The following is a 17,455-nucleotide window of genomic DNA, read 5'->3' as shown; positions in this document are numbered from 1 at the left end:
TGGAGCTGCCGCTGAGGGCGACGCGCGCCGACGCCAGGGCTTAGGCTTGCACCAAGGCAAAAGAGCTCTACAGGATTATCAGTGGAGTGGATCAGGCTTTCTCAGGGCTCTTTAACTCGAGAGAATCTATTTTAAATTGCTTCAAACATCAAATGAAACACAAGTTATCTAAACATCAGATTTTCTAATTTTATTAAAAACGCACAAATTTTATCCAACATGTTTTCTTTCATACAGTGAATGGTCTAATATGCACTGGAGGTCACACAAGCTTAGGTTTATTTGAACAATAAAAGACATATGAGAAATTTAATATATAAAGGAAAAAAGTAGCAGCTGTTGACTGCATATTTGACCATAAAATTTAAATATTTTGGACTTTTATTTTAAAGACACAAAAATAAAACCTGTGTGGGTCTATATAAGTCATATTAACAATTCCATGAATGTTCAACAGGACTAAAAATTAGCAAAGATGTTGGGGTTTTTTGTCTTTTTTTTTTTTTTTTCCCCTCTTTTAAACCTTGTAACACTTTTTAAACACCTTCTCGGGTTGCTGGTGCAAAGCACCTTACAGTATTTGTGCTATAGATTCACTTTATTTGGCAACTGTCTGGGTTTGGTGGGGTTTTTTCTTTGCCTTCTGTAAACAACACCTTTTACAAACTAGCACAGTGAACCACAAGCCCTGCAATCTGTTAGAACATCGACAGAACAGAAAAAAGGAACTATTTTGGTTGGTTGCTCAAAATCTTTTGCTTTTGAACAAGAGGTTCTAAAACAGGATTTATTAGTAAAACATTGAACTCCTGAATTTAACATTAGACGTAAACAGTTGACTGTTTTTAGTTCAATAGAGTCTTTTTTTGTTTAGCTTTTCTCTCTCTGTGAAGGTAGAATACTTTGTGTTTGTTTGTTTGCTTGGTTTTCAAGTCATTCTGCCTTAGAGGTCTGGCGACCTTCGCTATGCCGAGGAGGTTTTGTACGTGTAGCTTTGTGAAGGTAGAAGAGTTGGTGCTGAGGGCTTAACATTTAGTATTTGCTATTTTGGAAAAGAAAACACAAAAAAAAAGGAGAAAGGAAAAAAAAAAGGAAAGTTGTCCCACCTGGTAGTCTGCAGGCTGCAATGGCTGGAGCTAAAAAGAGTTTCTTGTTGGCGAACTTTCTGAGAGACAGAAATTAACAAACAAATTCAGAATGCCAGAACCATCCTTAACCAGGAACGCTAGAGTTCTTGACGCTTTATTTTCCCCCTTTTTTCCTTGACCTTTCCTTCTTTCAATTATTAATAGGTTTTTGTTTTTAAAACGAGAAGTTTCTAAGGATTGTGGCTCTTAGGATGACATCCGACAGGGTAACCACACTCACGCCATCCTACGGTATGGCAGCACTTTACTGTACAGCTTCACCAGTTCCTTTGTCAATGGTACAAAAAAAAAGTCAGTCCCTTTGCTTGTTGGATACAACCGTAACGCGGAGATTGTCCTGGTCTAGAGCAAAGCTTCCCTTGGAGCGGTTTGGGTTCAGTTCGTGCCCAAGGTAATATTGTCTTAGGGCAGGAGAGATGTTCTATGTATTCATTTCTGTACACTGTAACAATAAGCAGACTAGATGATCATCACTTACTTAGACCCAGTTTGTTTTAAAGCTACCACACAGCCGCTTCGTTCATTTCGGGGGGGTGTGACAAGTGATTGCCGTAGTTAGCACCACCGTTGACAGATAGCGAAGAAAACGGAGGACTAGGGCCAAAAACTTCCGCAGACATGGAGTGCAAGGACCCGGGCAGGTTGGGTTCGGGGCTGGGCGAGTCTCCCGGGGGGTGCGACATGATGTCAGTGAAGCGCTGGGCCTCGCTGGGGGGGTGATGTCCAGGCAGGGGGTGGTCCATGGCCCCCAGAGGGGTGCCCGATGGCCCCGAGGAGGGCACGAAAGGGAGATCCACGGGCGTCTGAGCTTGGGATGATGGAGGTCCTTGCGGGAAGAAATCGTAATTGCTTCCAGGGCCATAATACTCGCTCTGATAATCTGCTGGGCAAGGAGAGACAGAGGGAAGGTAACACGCAGGCAAAGCAACCGAGTGGAAAAGACACGAGAGTGCATTTTAAGGGCGGCGTAAAGGGGACGCGGGGTGGGGGGGAGCTTCAAATGTCACCCAGAGTTCGACAAACACAAGGCAGTGAACGTGCTGATGGCCTGGCCAGGGTGGGGGGGACGTGCTAACAGCCTGGCTGGTTCCCGGGGCCGCCCTTCCAGCAGTGCCTGGTCTGCAGAACCGGCAGCGGGGGTGCCCCCGGTGCGGGCGGGGATCCGGGGGTGCGGTATCGCGACACGGAGTGTCCAGAGGGCAGAGGGGGGGCGCGTTACCCACCTCCGTAGAAGGAGAAGGGCCCGTTGGGGATGAGCTCCCCGGGCTCCAGCCGGTCCACCAGCGGCCGCATCCTGCGCGGGCTGCGGAAGAAGGCGTGCCGCCGGGCGCCCAGCGCGCTCAGCTGCTTCATCCGCCGCTCCTTGGAGCGCCGGTTCTGGAACCAGACCTGGGCGGGCGGCGGGAGAGGAGCCGGTCACGGGGGGGGGGGGGCTCCACTCACGGCAGCGCGGGACACCCCCCCCCCCCCCCGTTTCCCGGTCGTTCCAGGGGGGACCCGATCCGATGCACCCCGCTCCGCGCTGTTCCTCGTTCCAAACGCGGCCGAACCCACCCGTGACCGCGGCCCCGCGGCCGCTCCCCGCCGCCCGCAGGTCAAGAATGATCGAGTTAATTCTTATTACCCTGACAAGATTACTCCTAATTACCCTCACACTGAGCCTCTCCAATCTAACCTCGTCTTTAATGGTCCTTTAACCCCCCATTACCCCCAGCGCCGCGGGTTTATAAACCCTTTAATAATTCCAGCGTATTATCATTCTTATTTATCCATTAACCCCTCACATTTATGGTTATTAATTTCGATACCATTTGCAGCATCCTTTAGGACTTTTTAAAACAAACCCGCGGCTCTGCCCCTGCCCTCACCAGGCAGCCGCGGTGATAACGATTTAAACGGGAGGCGGGGGGTTGCCCCGGGGCTTCCCCCGAGTACCGGCCCCTCCGCGGCAGCGCATCCCCGGCGCCCGGGGCCGCGGTACCTGGATGACCCGCATGTTGAGGCCGGTCTCCTGCGCCAGCTGCTCCCTGATGTGCCGGGTGGGTTTTGGGGTGGCCGCGAAGGCGGCTTTCAGAGTCTCTAGCTGTTTGGCTTTGATGGTAGTGCGGGGCCCCCGCCGCTTCGCCCCCAGGTTCTGGTCGTCGTTTTCGTTGCTGCCCGTCTCCTTGTCGGACACGTTGGCGCTTTCCGAGTCCTTCGCGTCGTCTTGGGAAGGGTCTTGGGAGTCGGGGGACAGGCTGGGGTCACTGCCGGTGGTGGCTGGGAGAGAGCAAAGCGGAGCACGCTCAGACTGGGGGCGGCCGGGAGGAAACACCGATCGCGGGGACGGGCCGGTACGACCGGGGAGGGGAGAAGGGAGAGGAGAAGGGGAGAAGAAATAGGAGAGAAGTATGTAAAAAGAGATGAGGAGAAGGGAAAAGAGAAGGAGAGAAGGGAGAAGAGGAGGAGAAAGGGAGAGGGGACGGGAGCGGAGCGACTCCCACCCCGCGGATGCCGAGCGCATCCCCGCATCGCCGCGGCCGCGCTCCCTCACCTGAATGCAGGCTGTTTTCTTTGGCAGTATTGCTGTTATTTAGGTAATCTTCTTTGCAAACAAACTTGTTTTCGTCTATGATGTAGAGCTCCTCGCCGGTGGAGAGTTGCTTGTTACACATCATACACGTAAAACAGTTCAAGTGGAATACTTTGCTCCGCGCCCTGCGGACCAGGTCGCTGGGGGAGATGCCCTGGGCACAGCCCGCGCACTTGGTCCCGAAACACCTGCAGGGAGACGCCGGGCAACGGGTCAGCGCCGCCCGCCCGAGCCGCGGGGCCCGCCGAGAGCGGCCCGCAGCCCGGCCCCGCGCCCATCACCGCGGCCTCCGCTCGCCCCGCCGGGCCGCGCAAAGGACATTCCATAAAATAAAGCATTATCCCTCCGGAGCGTTCTCCCTTCCTAACCAGAGAATGCTTGGAATTATATATTAAAAGGGAAGAAAAAAAGGGAAAAGGACCCGATCCGGGGCGGGTGAAGTGCGAGGGACGATTCAGCACCGGGGCGGCGATGTCAGGGGCTCGCCCCGGCACAACAATTAACGACACGTTAATCAATATCAAACAGAAATTCTTGTTCGTTATTGACCGGCCGCGGCCGCGCATCGGCCGTAGCCGCGGCCGCTTCAGGCCCGGCGGGCACTGGGGATCCGCACCAGAACCGCACCGGAGCCTGCGGCGCTCCGCTCCGCCGAGGCACTCCGCGGCCTTTCGGTGCCCGTCAGCGGAGTGGCGCGCCTCGGGTGCTGTCTCCGGTGTGCAGCGGGGATGGCCCGGTGGGCACCCCGGCCCCGAACCGGTCACCCCTGTCGCTGCCGGTGTGCGGCGGGCCCGGCCGGGCAGGAGCACCGGGGCCCGCTCGGGCCCAGGATTCGTTCCGGCGAAGCCCGCCGGGATGCGAGGGGGATGCAGCAGCGAGCGGGTGTCGGTACCCAACGCCCCTTCCATCGATCCGCCGGCGGTCCCGGCTCCATTTGACGGGGGTTGCCTGGCCAGCGGAGCCGCGCACCGAGGCGCGGAGCGCCGCCGCACCGGGCCTCCATCGCCGGGGCGGCTCCGGGCAATGCCGGGCCCGCGGAGAGCGGCTGCAGCGGCGGCGACCGCAGCACCGGGACCCGCCGGTCGATAGTTCCGAGGCAACTTTGGGCAAGTGGAGCGCGGCCGGGCCTCGACGGGGCGCCCGGGCCCTCCCCCGGCCTGACACCCCCCCCCCCCCCACCGGGGGACCGGCTGGAGGAAGAGCAACGGGTGCGGGGGAAAAGGTGTTTGTGAGTCACGCTGACAACGGGGGAAAGCAAATAGAAACTAAAAAGGGAAAAAGGGAGACGAGAAACGGCTGCGGAGGAGCTACGGCCGCAGGCAGGGGCCCGGTACTTACCGAAAGAAGTCGTTTTTGCAGTAAAGCTTGCCTTCTCGCGAAAAGCATTTCTCTGTCAAATTGCATTTACATTCACAGCACTGAACACACTTCACATGCCAAGCCCTGTCCAGTACATTCAACAAAAACCGGTCCAAGATTGGCCTTTTGCAGCCTGCACAGTGAACCATTGTCTTTGGTTAGTTCTGAGAGCGGGGGTCGGTTTCCCAGATGTCAAGCAAAAAAAAAAAAAAACAAAAAATCAAAATATATAGATTTTTTAAAGACGACAACACCGGCGGAGGCTCTGCTTAAAATTTGTGTTTGTTTTAAAAGCTTCGGAGAAGTGAAGGAGGAGAAAAAGAAAAGGGAGGAAGCAAAAAAAAAATCTTCGTTCGAGTGTCCTAGGAGGGATAACACAGGAGAAACCACCCACTGCCCGAGGAGACCAGCGCTTCCACACACCGCAGGGTCCCGGCCGCTACCAACCACGACAGCAACAACGAGAGTAAGAACAGGAACGAGAAAACGACAACGACAGAAAGATCGGCGCTCGTAAAAATTAAAATCGATTAAAAAGGGAAAAAAAAAAAATAAAAGGAAATAAAAACCAAAACCCAACGGCAAAAAGCGAGTGACGAGTTTTTCTCAGGTCTGAGGTAGAGCAGTCAGGAGTCAAAGTGCTTTTCCCAAAGAGAAATCAAAATCAAAATACAAAATTAAAAAGGAATAAACGACAAACGGAGACATGGGGCCGCCGCGCTCAGAAGGGCTCTGCCCGCGGCCGCGGCGACATGGCGCTACGCGCCCGCGGAGCGGAGCGGGCCGCCGTCCTTACGCGGGGAGGGGGGGGACGCTCCGCAGCTCCTCGCTCCGTCCTCTCGCCTCTTTCTCCTCTCCTTATTTTTTTTTTGCCTCTCTCCCTCGACGTCTCGGCGGTGCCGTCGCGCCCGGCTCCTTCCTACCTACCCCCGCGCACCGCCCTGCGCGCTACCCGCGGCGGCCGGCCGCGTCCCCGCCGAGCCGGCGCGGCATCGCCCGGTGCTGCCGGCTGCAGTGGAGCCTCCCGGGGCGGCGGCGGGCCGGGCCGGGCCGGGCCGGGCAGGGCAGGGCGGGCAGAGAGCGGCGCGGGCCGCGCCGTCCCGGCCGCGCAGGGCGCTCTGCATGTTCCCGGCAGCCCCGCGGCCGCAGCCTTATGCACCGCGCGCACACGTCACCGCCGGTCCCGGCCAATCGCCGCCGTCGCCGCTGCCGTCCCCGTCACCCCCCCCCCTTTTTCCCGCGCCCGCCGCGCCACCGCCGGACGGGGCGTCCGCGCCCCTTTATAGAGCCGCCGGGGCGCCGCCGCGCAGGGACGGGCGGGCGGGTGAGTGAGCGGCGGCCGCCGGTCGGGCCCGGCCGAGGCGCGCCCCGTTCGGAGCGCCGGGAGCGCGCTGCAGACGGTAGGTGTGTCGGTGCGGTGCCGGTGCGCGGGGGGAAGGCGGGGGGCAACAGGGACGGTCGTTGAGGTCTGGCACCCCTACGGGGTTGTGCATCCGTTATAGGCACCCACCGGCCGGTTCCCGTTGCCGACGGTTGAGAAGTGGCGCCAAACGACTTCCCGGTTTAACGGGGTTTCCCCCGTCGTAAACTGCGGGCCCCGGGGGCGGGGGCGCGGAGCCTCCCGCAGGGCGGTGCGGTGCCCCCCGCCGGGAACACACCCGCGGCGAGTCGCTTTTCCCGGCAGGGAAGGTGCGGAGGGGCCGGGGCCGCGGCCCGGGGCACTCCGACGGTAAGGAGGGAGCGGTGGGCCCCGGGGCCGCCCGGCCGCTGCGGGCAGAGGGAAGGCGCCGATAACTTGGCGGTGATTCCGTTACCGGCGCTCGCAGCGCTGCCGCTGATGTACTTTTTTAGTAGTTGTTGGGGTCTTTTTTTGGCAAATAAAAATTCCTTTGCTTTTACCTTCCAGATGCCCGGTCGGTCTCCGGGCCGGTTTAGGAGGGACGTGATTCCTCTTTGCTGCCCGGCGGGAGCCACCGCTCCGGGGAGGTGTCACCGCCGGGCCCGGGGCCGGCCCGGCCCCCCGCCGCGGCGGAGCCCCCGCGCTTGCCCCCGTCGCGGGAAGGTTGATCCTCTGGCGGGGAATTAGGAGGGAAACGGCGGACTAAAGGGCCCGAGCGGGTTATACACACGGCGGCGGGGCGCGCACCTTCCACGGCTGCCCCGGGCACGGGGGTTGGCGGAAGCCCGCCCCGGAGCCCGCAGCATCCCTCGTTCCCCCTTTCATGTCTCTTTTCCTCGTCCTTGGGAAGAAAAATTAAAAAGTGAAGGAAGAAGAAATTGGAACATATAAAAAGGAAGCGAAGGCAGGAAAACCCTCTCCGGTGCCGGGGCGCGGGGCTCCGGTCTGGGGCGGAGGGGCCTGGCTCGGGGTGCGGGGCCTGCCCTGGCCCGAAGAGCATCTCCCCGTGCCGAGGCGCCCCTCCGTGTTCCTCCGGTTGTTTAAAAGCCGCGGGCCCTGTGTCCGTCCGTCCCCCGCCCCGGTGTCCCTGGAACCGGCCATCCCCGCCCCGTCGGGGCCGCGCAGGGCGCTCCGCGTCCCCGCCCAGCTGTTGCTTTGCTTTGCCGGCGGTTGCGGGATCAATGGAGGCCCGGGCGGGCGCCCCCCGGCCGGTGCCCGCAGCTGGGCCGCTCCCAGGCGGAGCGGGCCCCGTTCCGCCGCCCGGGAAGGCGACAGCTGCGGGCTGGCGTCACGGGACCCTTCCCTTTGACCGCGGCCCCCTGTGACATGTGGCGGTGGGGATGAATGAGGGGAGGGAGATGAGCAGCTTATGTCCATCAAGCACCAGGTTTTCACAGCGATTTTGTTGTGTTTTTTCTCTCTCCTTTCCCAGGCGTTAGCGAAAGCAGCTGGTTGTCCCCTGCCCCTCCCGCCCCGACGGCTCCGCGCAGGGCCCGGGGACGCCGAGGCGGGCACACACCACTGCGCCCCTATCCCCACCCTGATCCCGTCCGGTCCCCCGGGGACCGGAGCCCGCCGTACCCGGTACCCGCCGTGCCGCGGTAGTGATTTACCGGCGGAGCTCCCTGACCCTCCCAGTACACGCACATCCCCGTTGCCGTGGGGTGTCCAAGGGCCAAACTCCCCACCCCGGGGAAGGCGGACCCCGGCTCTGAGCGGGTATCTGAGCGGTGAAAATACCGGCGCTGTTCTCAGCAGGCTCCGAGAAAACAAAACCCCGCCGAGGCCGGTCGCCCGCGGGACACGGAGGGGGGCACCCACGGGGGATGAGGGAACGGGAGAAATCCCCACAAGCCACGGGGATGGGCGGCACGGCAGGGCCCGGCCGGGCACAGCGCATGGGGTAGGGATTTGATTTCATTTTAGTTTGGTTTTTCATTGTATTTCGCATTTCGCCCAGGCCCGATCCCGGCCGGACCCAAGTCCACGGTGATGGGGCGGCGGGGCCGAGCCCATCCGTACCCTGGGGGAGAACCGGGCGGGGTGCTCAGAGCCGAGCGGCCCCGGAGCCCAAAACCAGGGAAATTAAAAGAGTAAAATAATGTTAATAATAAAAAAACTCCCTCAAATTTATTTTAAATCTGATACAGAAGGGAAAATAAAACCAGCCCCTTTCAGGCGCGTTTGAATTTGCATTTTATAGGTGTCGTTCCCGTCTTTTTAGTTAAACATCATCCCGGTTATCAGCAGCCTTTCTACACCGCTGCGCCCATCGGTAATGGGATTTCTCTCTCCTTTACGGGGCACTAGTGCTGTACAAACACCGGAGCCGCTCGCCCGGCCACCGGCAGAGCCCCGGGGCCACCGCCGCTGCGGCGCATCCCCCCGAGCGAAGCCGAGGAAGAACCGTCCCTCCCGCTCGGGCACCGACGCGTTCTCCGTGTCTATCCCTGTTCTTTCCCTCCTTCCCGGACCCCTCCGCATCCCGGGGGAGCGCTGCTCCCGCATCTACCGGGGAGCACCGCGGCGGGTCGGAGCATCCCGGGCAGCGCTGGGGGGGACAGCGCGGGTGACGGGGGGTATGTGTGTCACCCCTTCTCCCCTTCCCAAACTTTTCCCCGCAGGAAAAGCTCCTCCGCCTATTAAATATCTCCGCGGCCGCTGCCCTAACCAAACACTGAAGATGTAATTAAAGCCGGTAGAACAACCCCGCGCAGTAACCCCGTTGCTGGAGAGGAGCCATCGACGCGCCAGGTTTGTTTTAGAGGAGCTTGGACTCCCAAAAAATTCCTTATATTACTTATCGGAGCGTCCCGGTTGGTTCTGCCGCGCTCGGGGCGATGCCGGGGGGGAACTCGGCACCGTCCCCCGGCTCTGCTCGCCTTTCCATGGCCTTATTTATTCTCCTGCCCCCTTGATTAGCTCCCCCCACTCCGCCCCCCCCCCCCCCCGGTTTCTTTCCATGTCGCTAAATGTTGTCGCTTACACTCGAAGCTCATGCATTGTTTATGGGAAATAGAGTTAATAAATAATTCCAAATCCGAGGTGTGCGCCTCTGTGTCTGACTGAGAGCTGCCGGCCGAGGGGAAGGGGAAAAGTACCCAGGAAAGGGAAAAGTGCCCGGGAAAAGTGCCCGGGAAAGGGGAAATTCCCCGGGAAAAGAAAAAGAGCCCGGGAAGGGGCCCGAGCCCACCCGGGAGCGGGCTGGGGGTCGGGGCAGGGCTGTGTGTGACAGCCGAAGGGGATTCTTCCCCTTGTTAAAGAGAGAAAAGGGCAGATAAAAGACGAATAAAAGAGAGAAGAAAGAAAAGTAAAGAGGTGGCGGAGGCGGGGGGAGACTATAAAAAAAGAGGGTGAAACAAACCCCGGGAGGACGCACCGATCCCGCTCATCCATCTTCATTGTCTCCGTGTGTGCAAAAGCAACTCCGGTATAAGGAAAAGCCACTATCAAAGCCATGGCTTTATTTTATATCCTATAGATCAGGAGGGAGGCAAAGCTTTATTTTCGCCCAGAGACAGATATTTTATTTCTCTCTTACGGTTTTATGTGTGAGAGATGTCAAAAAGGTAAAATAGATTGCTAATGCATAGGCAAAACGAAGCTGTTTTGGCATGCTCTGTGTCAGGAGGTCTCCCAGGGAGCGCGGGCTGGGGATTTAGGGCTGAGGGGAGGCTCGGGGGGATTTCTGCCAAAACAGCGCTCGCCATAAATCCAGCGCCGTGGTCAGCTCGGGCGGGAGAAACAGGGTTTAAAGGGGAAGAGTTGGAGCGGAGCGGGGACCCCCGAACCCCCTCCCGGTTCCCCCCAGCCCCGGGGGGCCCCGTCGGCGCCTCGATCGCTTCTCGCCGCGGCGCTGGGGACCCGCCCGCCGCGACAGAACACCCCGATAGCCCCGCTCCGGCGCACTCCTCTCCGCTTTTATCTACATATATACATAGATATATTGATTTTTTTCGCCCCAAAACAAGGAACCATCCCCCGACCGCCGGCCCGAGCCGCTCCGGAGCGGCTGCAGTCACCCACCATCGCAGCGCACCGCTCTCCATCCTCCTCTCCCCGAACCCCAGCAGAGGGTTTGCCAGGACCCTTTGCAAAGTTAAAATATATCTCCCCAAGCTGCAACAATTTTCCTACTTTTTGACCTCGGGGATTTACTTAGCGCGTTAAGTTCAAGGCTCAGAAGCCCAGGGCTATTACTCATTGAGGCACTCCCACCACCACCACTTTTCACCACATATTTTATCATTTGACTTCCTGGCTTAAATTCATGTTATGGCAAATAATGGATGGTAATACTTTCCCCCTTCCCCATGTTAATTGTCTTGTCTGACAACCTCCGCATTTGAAATGATTTAAAGCAAACAACGGGTGCAGCGAGACCAAAAGACAAACCAGGAACCGGCTCTTCCCTCGCAAGTTAGTGCCTGGATCCGGGGTTTGCATCCAGAGCCCCCCCAAAAAGCATCACCCAGCGCTTGCTGGGGTCACTGCTCAGCTCTGCCCCGCATCCCTTGGCCTTTGCTGCCCGAAATCCCGCTGCTCTTCAGGCGGCTGAAATGGGGAAACAAACCCGAGTGCTATTTGCAAATTAAAAAAAGCAAGGTGTAGTTGATTAGCAAATTAATTATTTCAGTTCCCCCAGGATTATATTGTTTTTCCAAGTTCTGTGGGCCTGTGTAATTTACTAATTTCACAGTCGCTGAACTTCCCTGGGAGTGAGAGTCAATCTCAGCCACCCATCTAACACGTACAAGGGATCTTGTGCAGCGGCAGTGGCGGAGGGAAGAGAGTGTCCAGAGCTTTTCCCTGCTCCTAATAATGACCTGATTCTGGGCAAATTCTCTGGTTTTCTTCTTTCTGAGGGGGGACAGCGCTTTCCAACCCAGCAGGATCAGATCTTCCTGCTTAGAAAGGAGGAGCTGCACGGACTTTTCTCTCCAGACCACTGTCGCTGGCTTCCCAGATGTGCACAGAGAAAGGGCTGCTGCATCCTCAGCAAACAGTTGGAGAAAAGGGTTCCCAATGCAAAAGGGGTTTTGTCATGAGCAGAGCGTCAGCTTTGGGTGTCTGCCATCCCCCTCATGCAGAGTGTTTGAGAAAAATAATTGATATAAAGGAAAAAATAGGACTATCCCAATAAAATAGAGAGATAATATGCCTGTGGTGGTGGGAAACCAGCACTGCCCTCTGCCTACCTGCTGTGGAGCACAGAATCATAGATCACAGAATAGTTTGGGTTGGAAGGGACTGTAAAGCTCATCCAGTTCCAACCCCCTGCCACGGGCAGGGACACCTTCCACTAGAGCAGGTTGCTCCAAGCCCCTGTGTCCAACCCGGCCTTGAATGCAGGAGCAGGTCTGGGTTCATGGTGATAAAGCAGCATCACCTGGACCAGGTACCACAGCACAGGGGACTTCCCTCACTGCTGTGAAAATGAAGCCAGAGCTCCTGGCTGCATTTATATGTCTGCTTAGTCCCCACCACTGATTAATCTTCTATATATAGATTCTACAATTTGATACCACGTTACTATATAACATCCTATGTCACCCCCTATTTATATATGCTTCTATTTTAGGGTTCCTGACAGGGCGCGGAGGGTCTGGCCAGCATGCCCTGCTTTTGCCCTGCTCCATCAAACACACACGGACCGAGGCAGATGAGCTCACACAGCCTGAGCCCAACAAAGTTCCTGGGTGTTGGGTGTCTGTGGCTCAGCACATTCTGTCTGCCTGGGCCAGGGAGGTGAGAGCCAGGTATAGGGCAGGAGCTGAGTGCTTGTCCCTCCTATGCTGTGAGCATGGATGCAATTAAAGAGGTCACCAGCATGCTCCAGACAGGGCTCGTTAGCACAGCACAGCACACGCTGCTCGTGACACCTGAGCTGCGAATGGAGCAGGGCATTTCTATAGGGTCACCTATAGAAAACGGTGTGAAACTGGGGCATTGCCGTGAGGAGATGTGGCCAAACATGTTGTTTGATTAAAAAAATGCACACTTCAAACTCATTCTCTCCCCTTTGTATAGTATGTGACGTTGTAAGTTTGGCTGTACTCACACACGGCTTATTTTGATGCTACAGCAAGGGTATGGCACGCACGGCCACAAGCCCAGTACTCTGAAGTGCATCAGTACACTGTTTTCAAGATGAAAACAGATCATTTTGTTCTAGAATGTGAAATTTCATTAGTTTCAGCTAATTTTTCCAGGAGGAGCTGGGATAGAGCTCCATCCCAGGAGGGCCCTGCCTGCTGATGCTCTGCCATACTCTGCCCCATGCAGGGCAGAGCCACACACCAGTGTTACCAAGGACCAATCCTCCATGCTCAGAAGCTCACATTAAAATACACATATTACTCTGAAACAACCATTCCTTATCATCTTTGTCACTCATATTCCAGCTGGACCTGGAGATCCCTGTGGGATGGGGAGCAGCTTTCTGAGGGTCACCCACAGATGGGCACAAAGCAAATCTCCCAACTCCCACCCAGATACACTGCACCCTTCAGACTCCATCACCTCTCAGTTCCTTTCCATATTGTGTTCCCTGGTGGATAGGGAAAGAAAACCCCTCCAGGCCCTATCCGTGTTGCCCTCCCAGGCGGCTGTAGCGGGCTTGGATGAGGTTCCAGGGTCTGGAAGCACTGGAGAGCATCACCTGCACTGGAAACGCAGCCCCACAGCAACATTATCTTTCCAAAGTGGAAAAATTTCATGCAAAAGGCTGCTCAGCCCTGGCTTTGTTATGCCACAGTTGGAACTGGGCTTTCTCCCGTTTGGTATTTCCAAGGCATGGTTCTTTGTTGAAGTCCTGGCAGCAGGCTGTCAACATCACACCTCACAGCTTCTCACACCACAAACAGGCATGTATGGCGCTACGTAACCAGAACAGCTTATCAGTGGCTGGGAGACACCTCCCTGCTCCCCTCCTCACCCACGGCCTGTCATAACTTGTTACTCACGAGTTACTCATGAGAACTTCACATCAGCCAGGTCCCAGTGTGCTCTTCTCACCTCTCTCTATCCACAGGTGAAGGTGGCTCTGGAGCATCCAGCCCCAAACCAGCATAACCACAACGGCACAGGAGCCTGTTCTCCTTACAACAAGTAAACCTCGTATCAAATGGAGGGTCACTTATCTGGGGAGCAGCCCCAAATCCTAGTGAGCAGTTTTACAAGGTATGTTTCTCCTGTAAATGGTGAAATTAAACCATTTTCACTGGTAAACAGTTACCTGAAGGATCTATTCTGTGCTGACCTGCAGATCATGCTATGTACATATGAAAATGGAAACCATTCCACACCAAACCATTTGACGATTCTATGTTCAGACTCATAAACTCTGAGTCTGCAGAATTCCTGACCAATGTGCATTTTCCCAGTTGCTGAAATAAAACCTTCACTGCTATAATTAGTTAATATTTATAAAGCCTGTAAGATTCCAGAATAAATGGCTGAAAGAAATTCTCGTGGCTATTAGATAAATGTGTTAATAATAATGATGGCTGGTGAGAAGACATCACTTCTAATGACATACCATTTATTTCCTTAAGGTTGTGCTAATAAACAGAACTCCTTGTTTAAAATCTGGTGCATTTATTCCACATATGCTCTCAGATCAAACAAGTTACTCTAACAACAGAAGAGCTCTTCCTCTTCTCTCCCTCTCTGAAATGTCTCATTTTAACACTTGCTGGGCTGATGGCTATGAGGACAAACACTCCATCCCACCTCGTACCATAGATATTGAAACCCACTGCCCTCATCCCTGGCCTGCCTGCTGCCAGCCAAGGTAAGAATGCCATCAGGGCCTCCCAAAGGGTCACTTAACCTCTGTGGAAGAGCCTGGGTGTTATCCTCATCCCAACCTGAGCTTTGCAGCGAGTCCCTGGACTGATCTCCAAGTCCCGGATCAACCGCATCCTCTCAAACCAACCTAAACCCTCACCAAATCTTATGTCACTTCTCTTGTAAAACCAGAGAAGCTGCTCCAAAGCTTGTGAAGGAAAGAGTTTCCTTTCACTTTGCCGGGCCAGCCCACGGTGTTTGTAGCAGCTCCATCACTGTGGTGCCTGTGCACAAGGTGAAATGCAGCGGGAGAGCGGAGCCGATGGAGCTCTGCGGGTGCCTGCCGGGCGCTGTGCGTAATCTCTGCTCCCTCGGATGGCTTTGCACAGAATCAATAAGGTGTTAATTCCAAACAAATCTTCTCTGCATACCTGCAGGAGATTATATCCCTGCACAAGGAAGCCCACAGAAAGGTTCCCTTCCCACCACCGTCCACAGGCTGGACAAGCAAACACGCAGAGTCCTCCGGTGCTGCCGGATTGCTCCAGTGTTTGAGGAATGGTTTAGGGCTGTGTGTGCTCTGGAAGATGATTTCCTACTGTAGCTTTTAAAACCCCCAATTAATATTCTACAGGGCTGATGCTTCACGCAGGAGGGAAATGCCATTTCCAACTACTGATGCAGTTTTCATTCCCCTATTTGAATTCAAGTACTCTCATACGTAAGACACCGACTTGTTTAGCTTTAAAAATGACCATGGAAAAAGCTTTTCCACACCTCCAGGGTCTGCACCACCCCCGCGAGCTGCTGTGCCAGCTTAACATGAATCACCAGACACGGACAGGGACAATTGTGTTCAGGGACTTGATGGCATTGAGGACACCAGGGTTGGTGTCCAGAGCCCTGGAGGCGAGTGTGCATCACCTTTGCTTTCCAGAGGAGAAGTGAGTGGATGTAGGCACCAATAAAGCATCCTGACCCTTCTGTTTCTTATCTCGGACACGCTGGGCTCATGTCAGGGCTATGCCTGGTGCTTGGAGCCCGGCTGGACACGCTCTGTCCCCAGACGGACACATCTGCAGTGACGTGCGTCTATGATGCTGCTCACACAACACGCTGTAATAACTGTGAGTGTTCCAAATTTAGAGAGAAAGAGAAGGAAAAAGGTTTGAAACCAGCAGGTTTGGAATTAGCAGAAAATACCCTTTTCTTTGGGTGAAATTCCCCCCCTCGAAGTCCAGCTTGTGAAAGGAAAGGAGCAAGGCTGGGCCAGGCAGGTCCCCCCATGGGGCTGTCACCTCCTGGGGCTGCAGTTGCCTTTAGAGCCCAGACCCAGGGACACAATAGGATCAGCCCCACCAACACTACAGTCCCCAGCAGCAACAACACACAACAGGATATGAAACTGCAGCTAAACATGGAAAGAGGAGGAGGAGGGAATGTGCAGGTCCATAGAGGAGAATGGTGAGAAACACCTTCCACAGAGAACCCCAAGGATGGGAGCGAGGGGTCTTCAGGCAGCCAAGGGCAAAATGCCACCATGTGATGAGCAATGGAGTATTTCTTTTAAATAAAGAAATTCCAAGACAAAGAATAAAGATCATTCCGACAGGGAGCAATTTGGGAACCTGTGCATCTTTTACTGCACTTATTCCTGTTTATTTTGTGTGTGTGTCTTAAAATATCAACTCAACTCCTGAGTTTTATAGGAAAACAAACCCAGTACAGTTAAAACACCTCTGAAACGGTCACACAGCCCAAATCTGTGCATTAGATGCTAAACCTGCTATCAGAGAGCTCAGCTGGAGGAGGGTGTTTTTTCTAAATCTGCAAAATATAATTAAATTGGTGTTGGTAAAAAGAGGAAGGAAAAAAGCAGAGATAGCCCCATCCAAACCCTTATAAGGATATTTCAGACATGCTGAGGTTCCTTTTCCATAAATGTTAAGCAGACATCTGTAAACATAATTGGAATTTACTGCACACGCGAATAACTGCATATAAATTAGCCTGTATCATTGGGGTTTATAGAGGGCTGCAGGTCCCCCCCTTGTCGATGAGGTGATGGCGTTTCCAGCGCATCCCAGCTCCATTCCAAATGTCAATTTTCTACATTTTAATTGTATTTCATTTTTTGGCATAGCTGTTGTTACATTTATCATAAAGGCCTCGATAGATGAGACATTGCACTGAATTTTGAGCATTTCCAGGTTGCTTTTCCAGGCTGATAGTTATTCTTTGGGAAAATGCAGAGTGGTGTTGTCAGGGATTGCTTAATATTAATGACGGAGACCTGGGCATCTGGGGGAGCTGAACAAGCACAACTTCATTCCAACATTCCTCATTTTCCCCATGTTTTTCCTTTCCTTTTCTCTGCTTTCTCCTTTGTTAAGGGCAGGACCCACCAGGCATGGAGCCCTCTGGCCTAAACCCGCAGGGACCTGAGGCCAGATCCTGCTCCTCCACAAGCCAATGGAAAAACATCCAACTTCCATGGCTCAGGATCAAGCTTTTAAGCACTCGTTTAACTTCACACCCAGGAGCTGAGAAGTCTTAGTTAAGCCAGAGTGAAGCCTGAGCACCACGATGAGGGCTGAAACTCAGTGGAGGAAGGAGCCTCCTCCTCCTTCTCGTTTCCTTCTCCATCCTCCTGGCTCCATCCAGGCCCAGTGAAAAGTTGGGAATTCCTTACCCGGAGCACAGGGGAGGTCAGGAGGGGCACAGGCAGCCTCAGTAGCCTTGGTTGAGTCCAGTGTGAAAAGAGGTGGCCAGATACACGTAATTCAGCTAAAACAAGGATTACTTCCCTGGATTGAGTCAATCAGGAGCGGGATTTACACAGAGCCACATCATGCAAAAGCCTGATTTGATGCAGATTTAGTGAAAACAAAGAGTTTGACCCTCTCTCAGAGACACCCTGACACCCAGCTTCCATCAGCTCAGCCTTAGTCAGTGCATTTACAGCAGCAAATTCAACCAAACCCACCAGTTTTAACCAAATACGAGCCTGAAACGCATTGGACTGAGGTGCCAAAGCTGGGGAAGGACCACACAACAGAAAGAGGCAAACCCAGGAGGAGAAATCCCTCCTGCCCTGCGAGAAACCCTCAGAGGCTGCTCCCTTGATCCCAAATCTGTTGAATTCCAGGGAAAATGACAGAGGGAAGATCTAGGTTACGTATAAAG

At 54.8% G+C, this 17,455-nt stretch overlaps 1 protein-coding gene and 1 long non-coding RNA gene across 6 annotated transcripts; one reads left to right on the top strand and one right to left on the bottom strand.

Annotated features, from left to right (window-relative positions):
* Nucleotides 1–169: 169 nt before the first annotated feature.
* Nucleotides 170–6,194, bottom strand: LHX1 (LIM homeobox 1). 2 transcript variants are annotated; one of them, XM_030472182.1, is made up of 5 exons: nt 5,059–6,194; nt 3,682–3,908; nt 3,130–3,407; nt 2,372–2,537; nt 170–2,028 (listed from the first exon to the last, which is right to left on the bottom strand). In XM_030472182.1, the coding sequence occupies exons 1-5, from the start codon at nt 5,226–5,228 to the stop codon at nt 1,649–1,651; spliced, it is 1,221 nt and encodes a 406-aa protein (XP_030328042.1). In that variant the 5' UTR covers nt 5,229–6,194; the 3' UTR covers nt 170–1,648. The 2 variants fall into 2 exon arrangements, with proteins under 2 accessions (XP_030328042.1, XP_030328041.1); XM_030472181.1 differs by having other exon boundaries at nt 170–2,031; nt 5,059–6,071.
* A 181-nt stretch (nt 6,195–6,375) lies between these two features.
* On the top strand, nt 6,376–13,949 carry LOC115601783. 4 transcript variants are annotated; one of them, XR_003989494.1, is made up of 5 exons: nt 6,378–6,479; nt 6,582–6,808; nt 6,986–9,232; nt 13,512–13,660; nt 13,746–13,949. It is a non-coding gene; the product is annotated as an uncharacterized LOC115601783 (long non-coding RNA). The 4 variants fall into 4 exon arrangements; XR_003989493.1 differs by having other exon boundaries at nt 13,512–13,949; XR_003989495.1 differs by lacking the exon at nt 6,582–6,808 and having other exon boundaries at nt 6,390–6,479; nt 13,512–13,949.
* Nucleotides 13,950–17,455: the final 3,506 nt, after the last annotated feature.

This window comes from Strigops habroptila (assembly GCF_004027225.2).
Source record: "Strigops habroptila isolate Jane chromosome 13 unlocalized genomic scaffold, bStrHab1.2.pri S16, whole genome shotgun sequence".
Lineage (NCBI taxonomy): Eukaryota > Metazoa > Chordata > Aves > Psittaciformes > Psittacidae > Strigops > Strigops habroptila.
The sequence above is the reverse complement of the archived record's forward strand: the minus strand, read 5'-3'. Positions and strand labels throughout refer to the sequence as shown.

What these genes read in the sequence shown, in the direction of transcription:
- LHX1 (XM_030472181.1), bottom strand. Translation starts at nt 5,228, where the DNA reads ATGGTTCACTGTGCAGGCTGCAAAAGGCCAATCTTGGACCGGTTTTTG. An exon ending in AGAAAACAGCCTGCATTCAG is followed by an intron (nt 3,408 to 3,681) that starts GTGAGGGAGCGC and finishes GCTCTCTCCCAG; the next exon opens with CCACCACCGGCAGTGACCCC. An exon ending in TCAACATGCGGGTCATCCAG is followed by an intron (nt 2,538 to 3,129) that starts GTACCGCGGCCC and finishes CCGCCCGCCCAG; the next exon opens with GTCTGGTTCCAGAACCGGCG.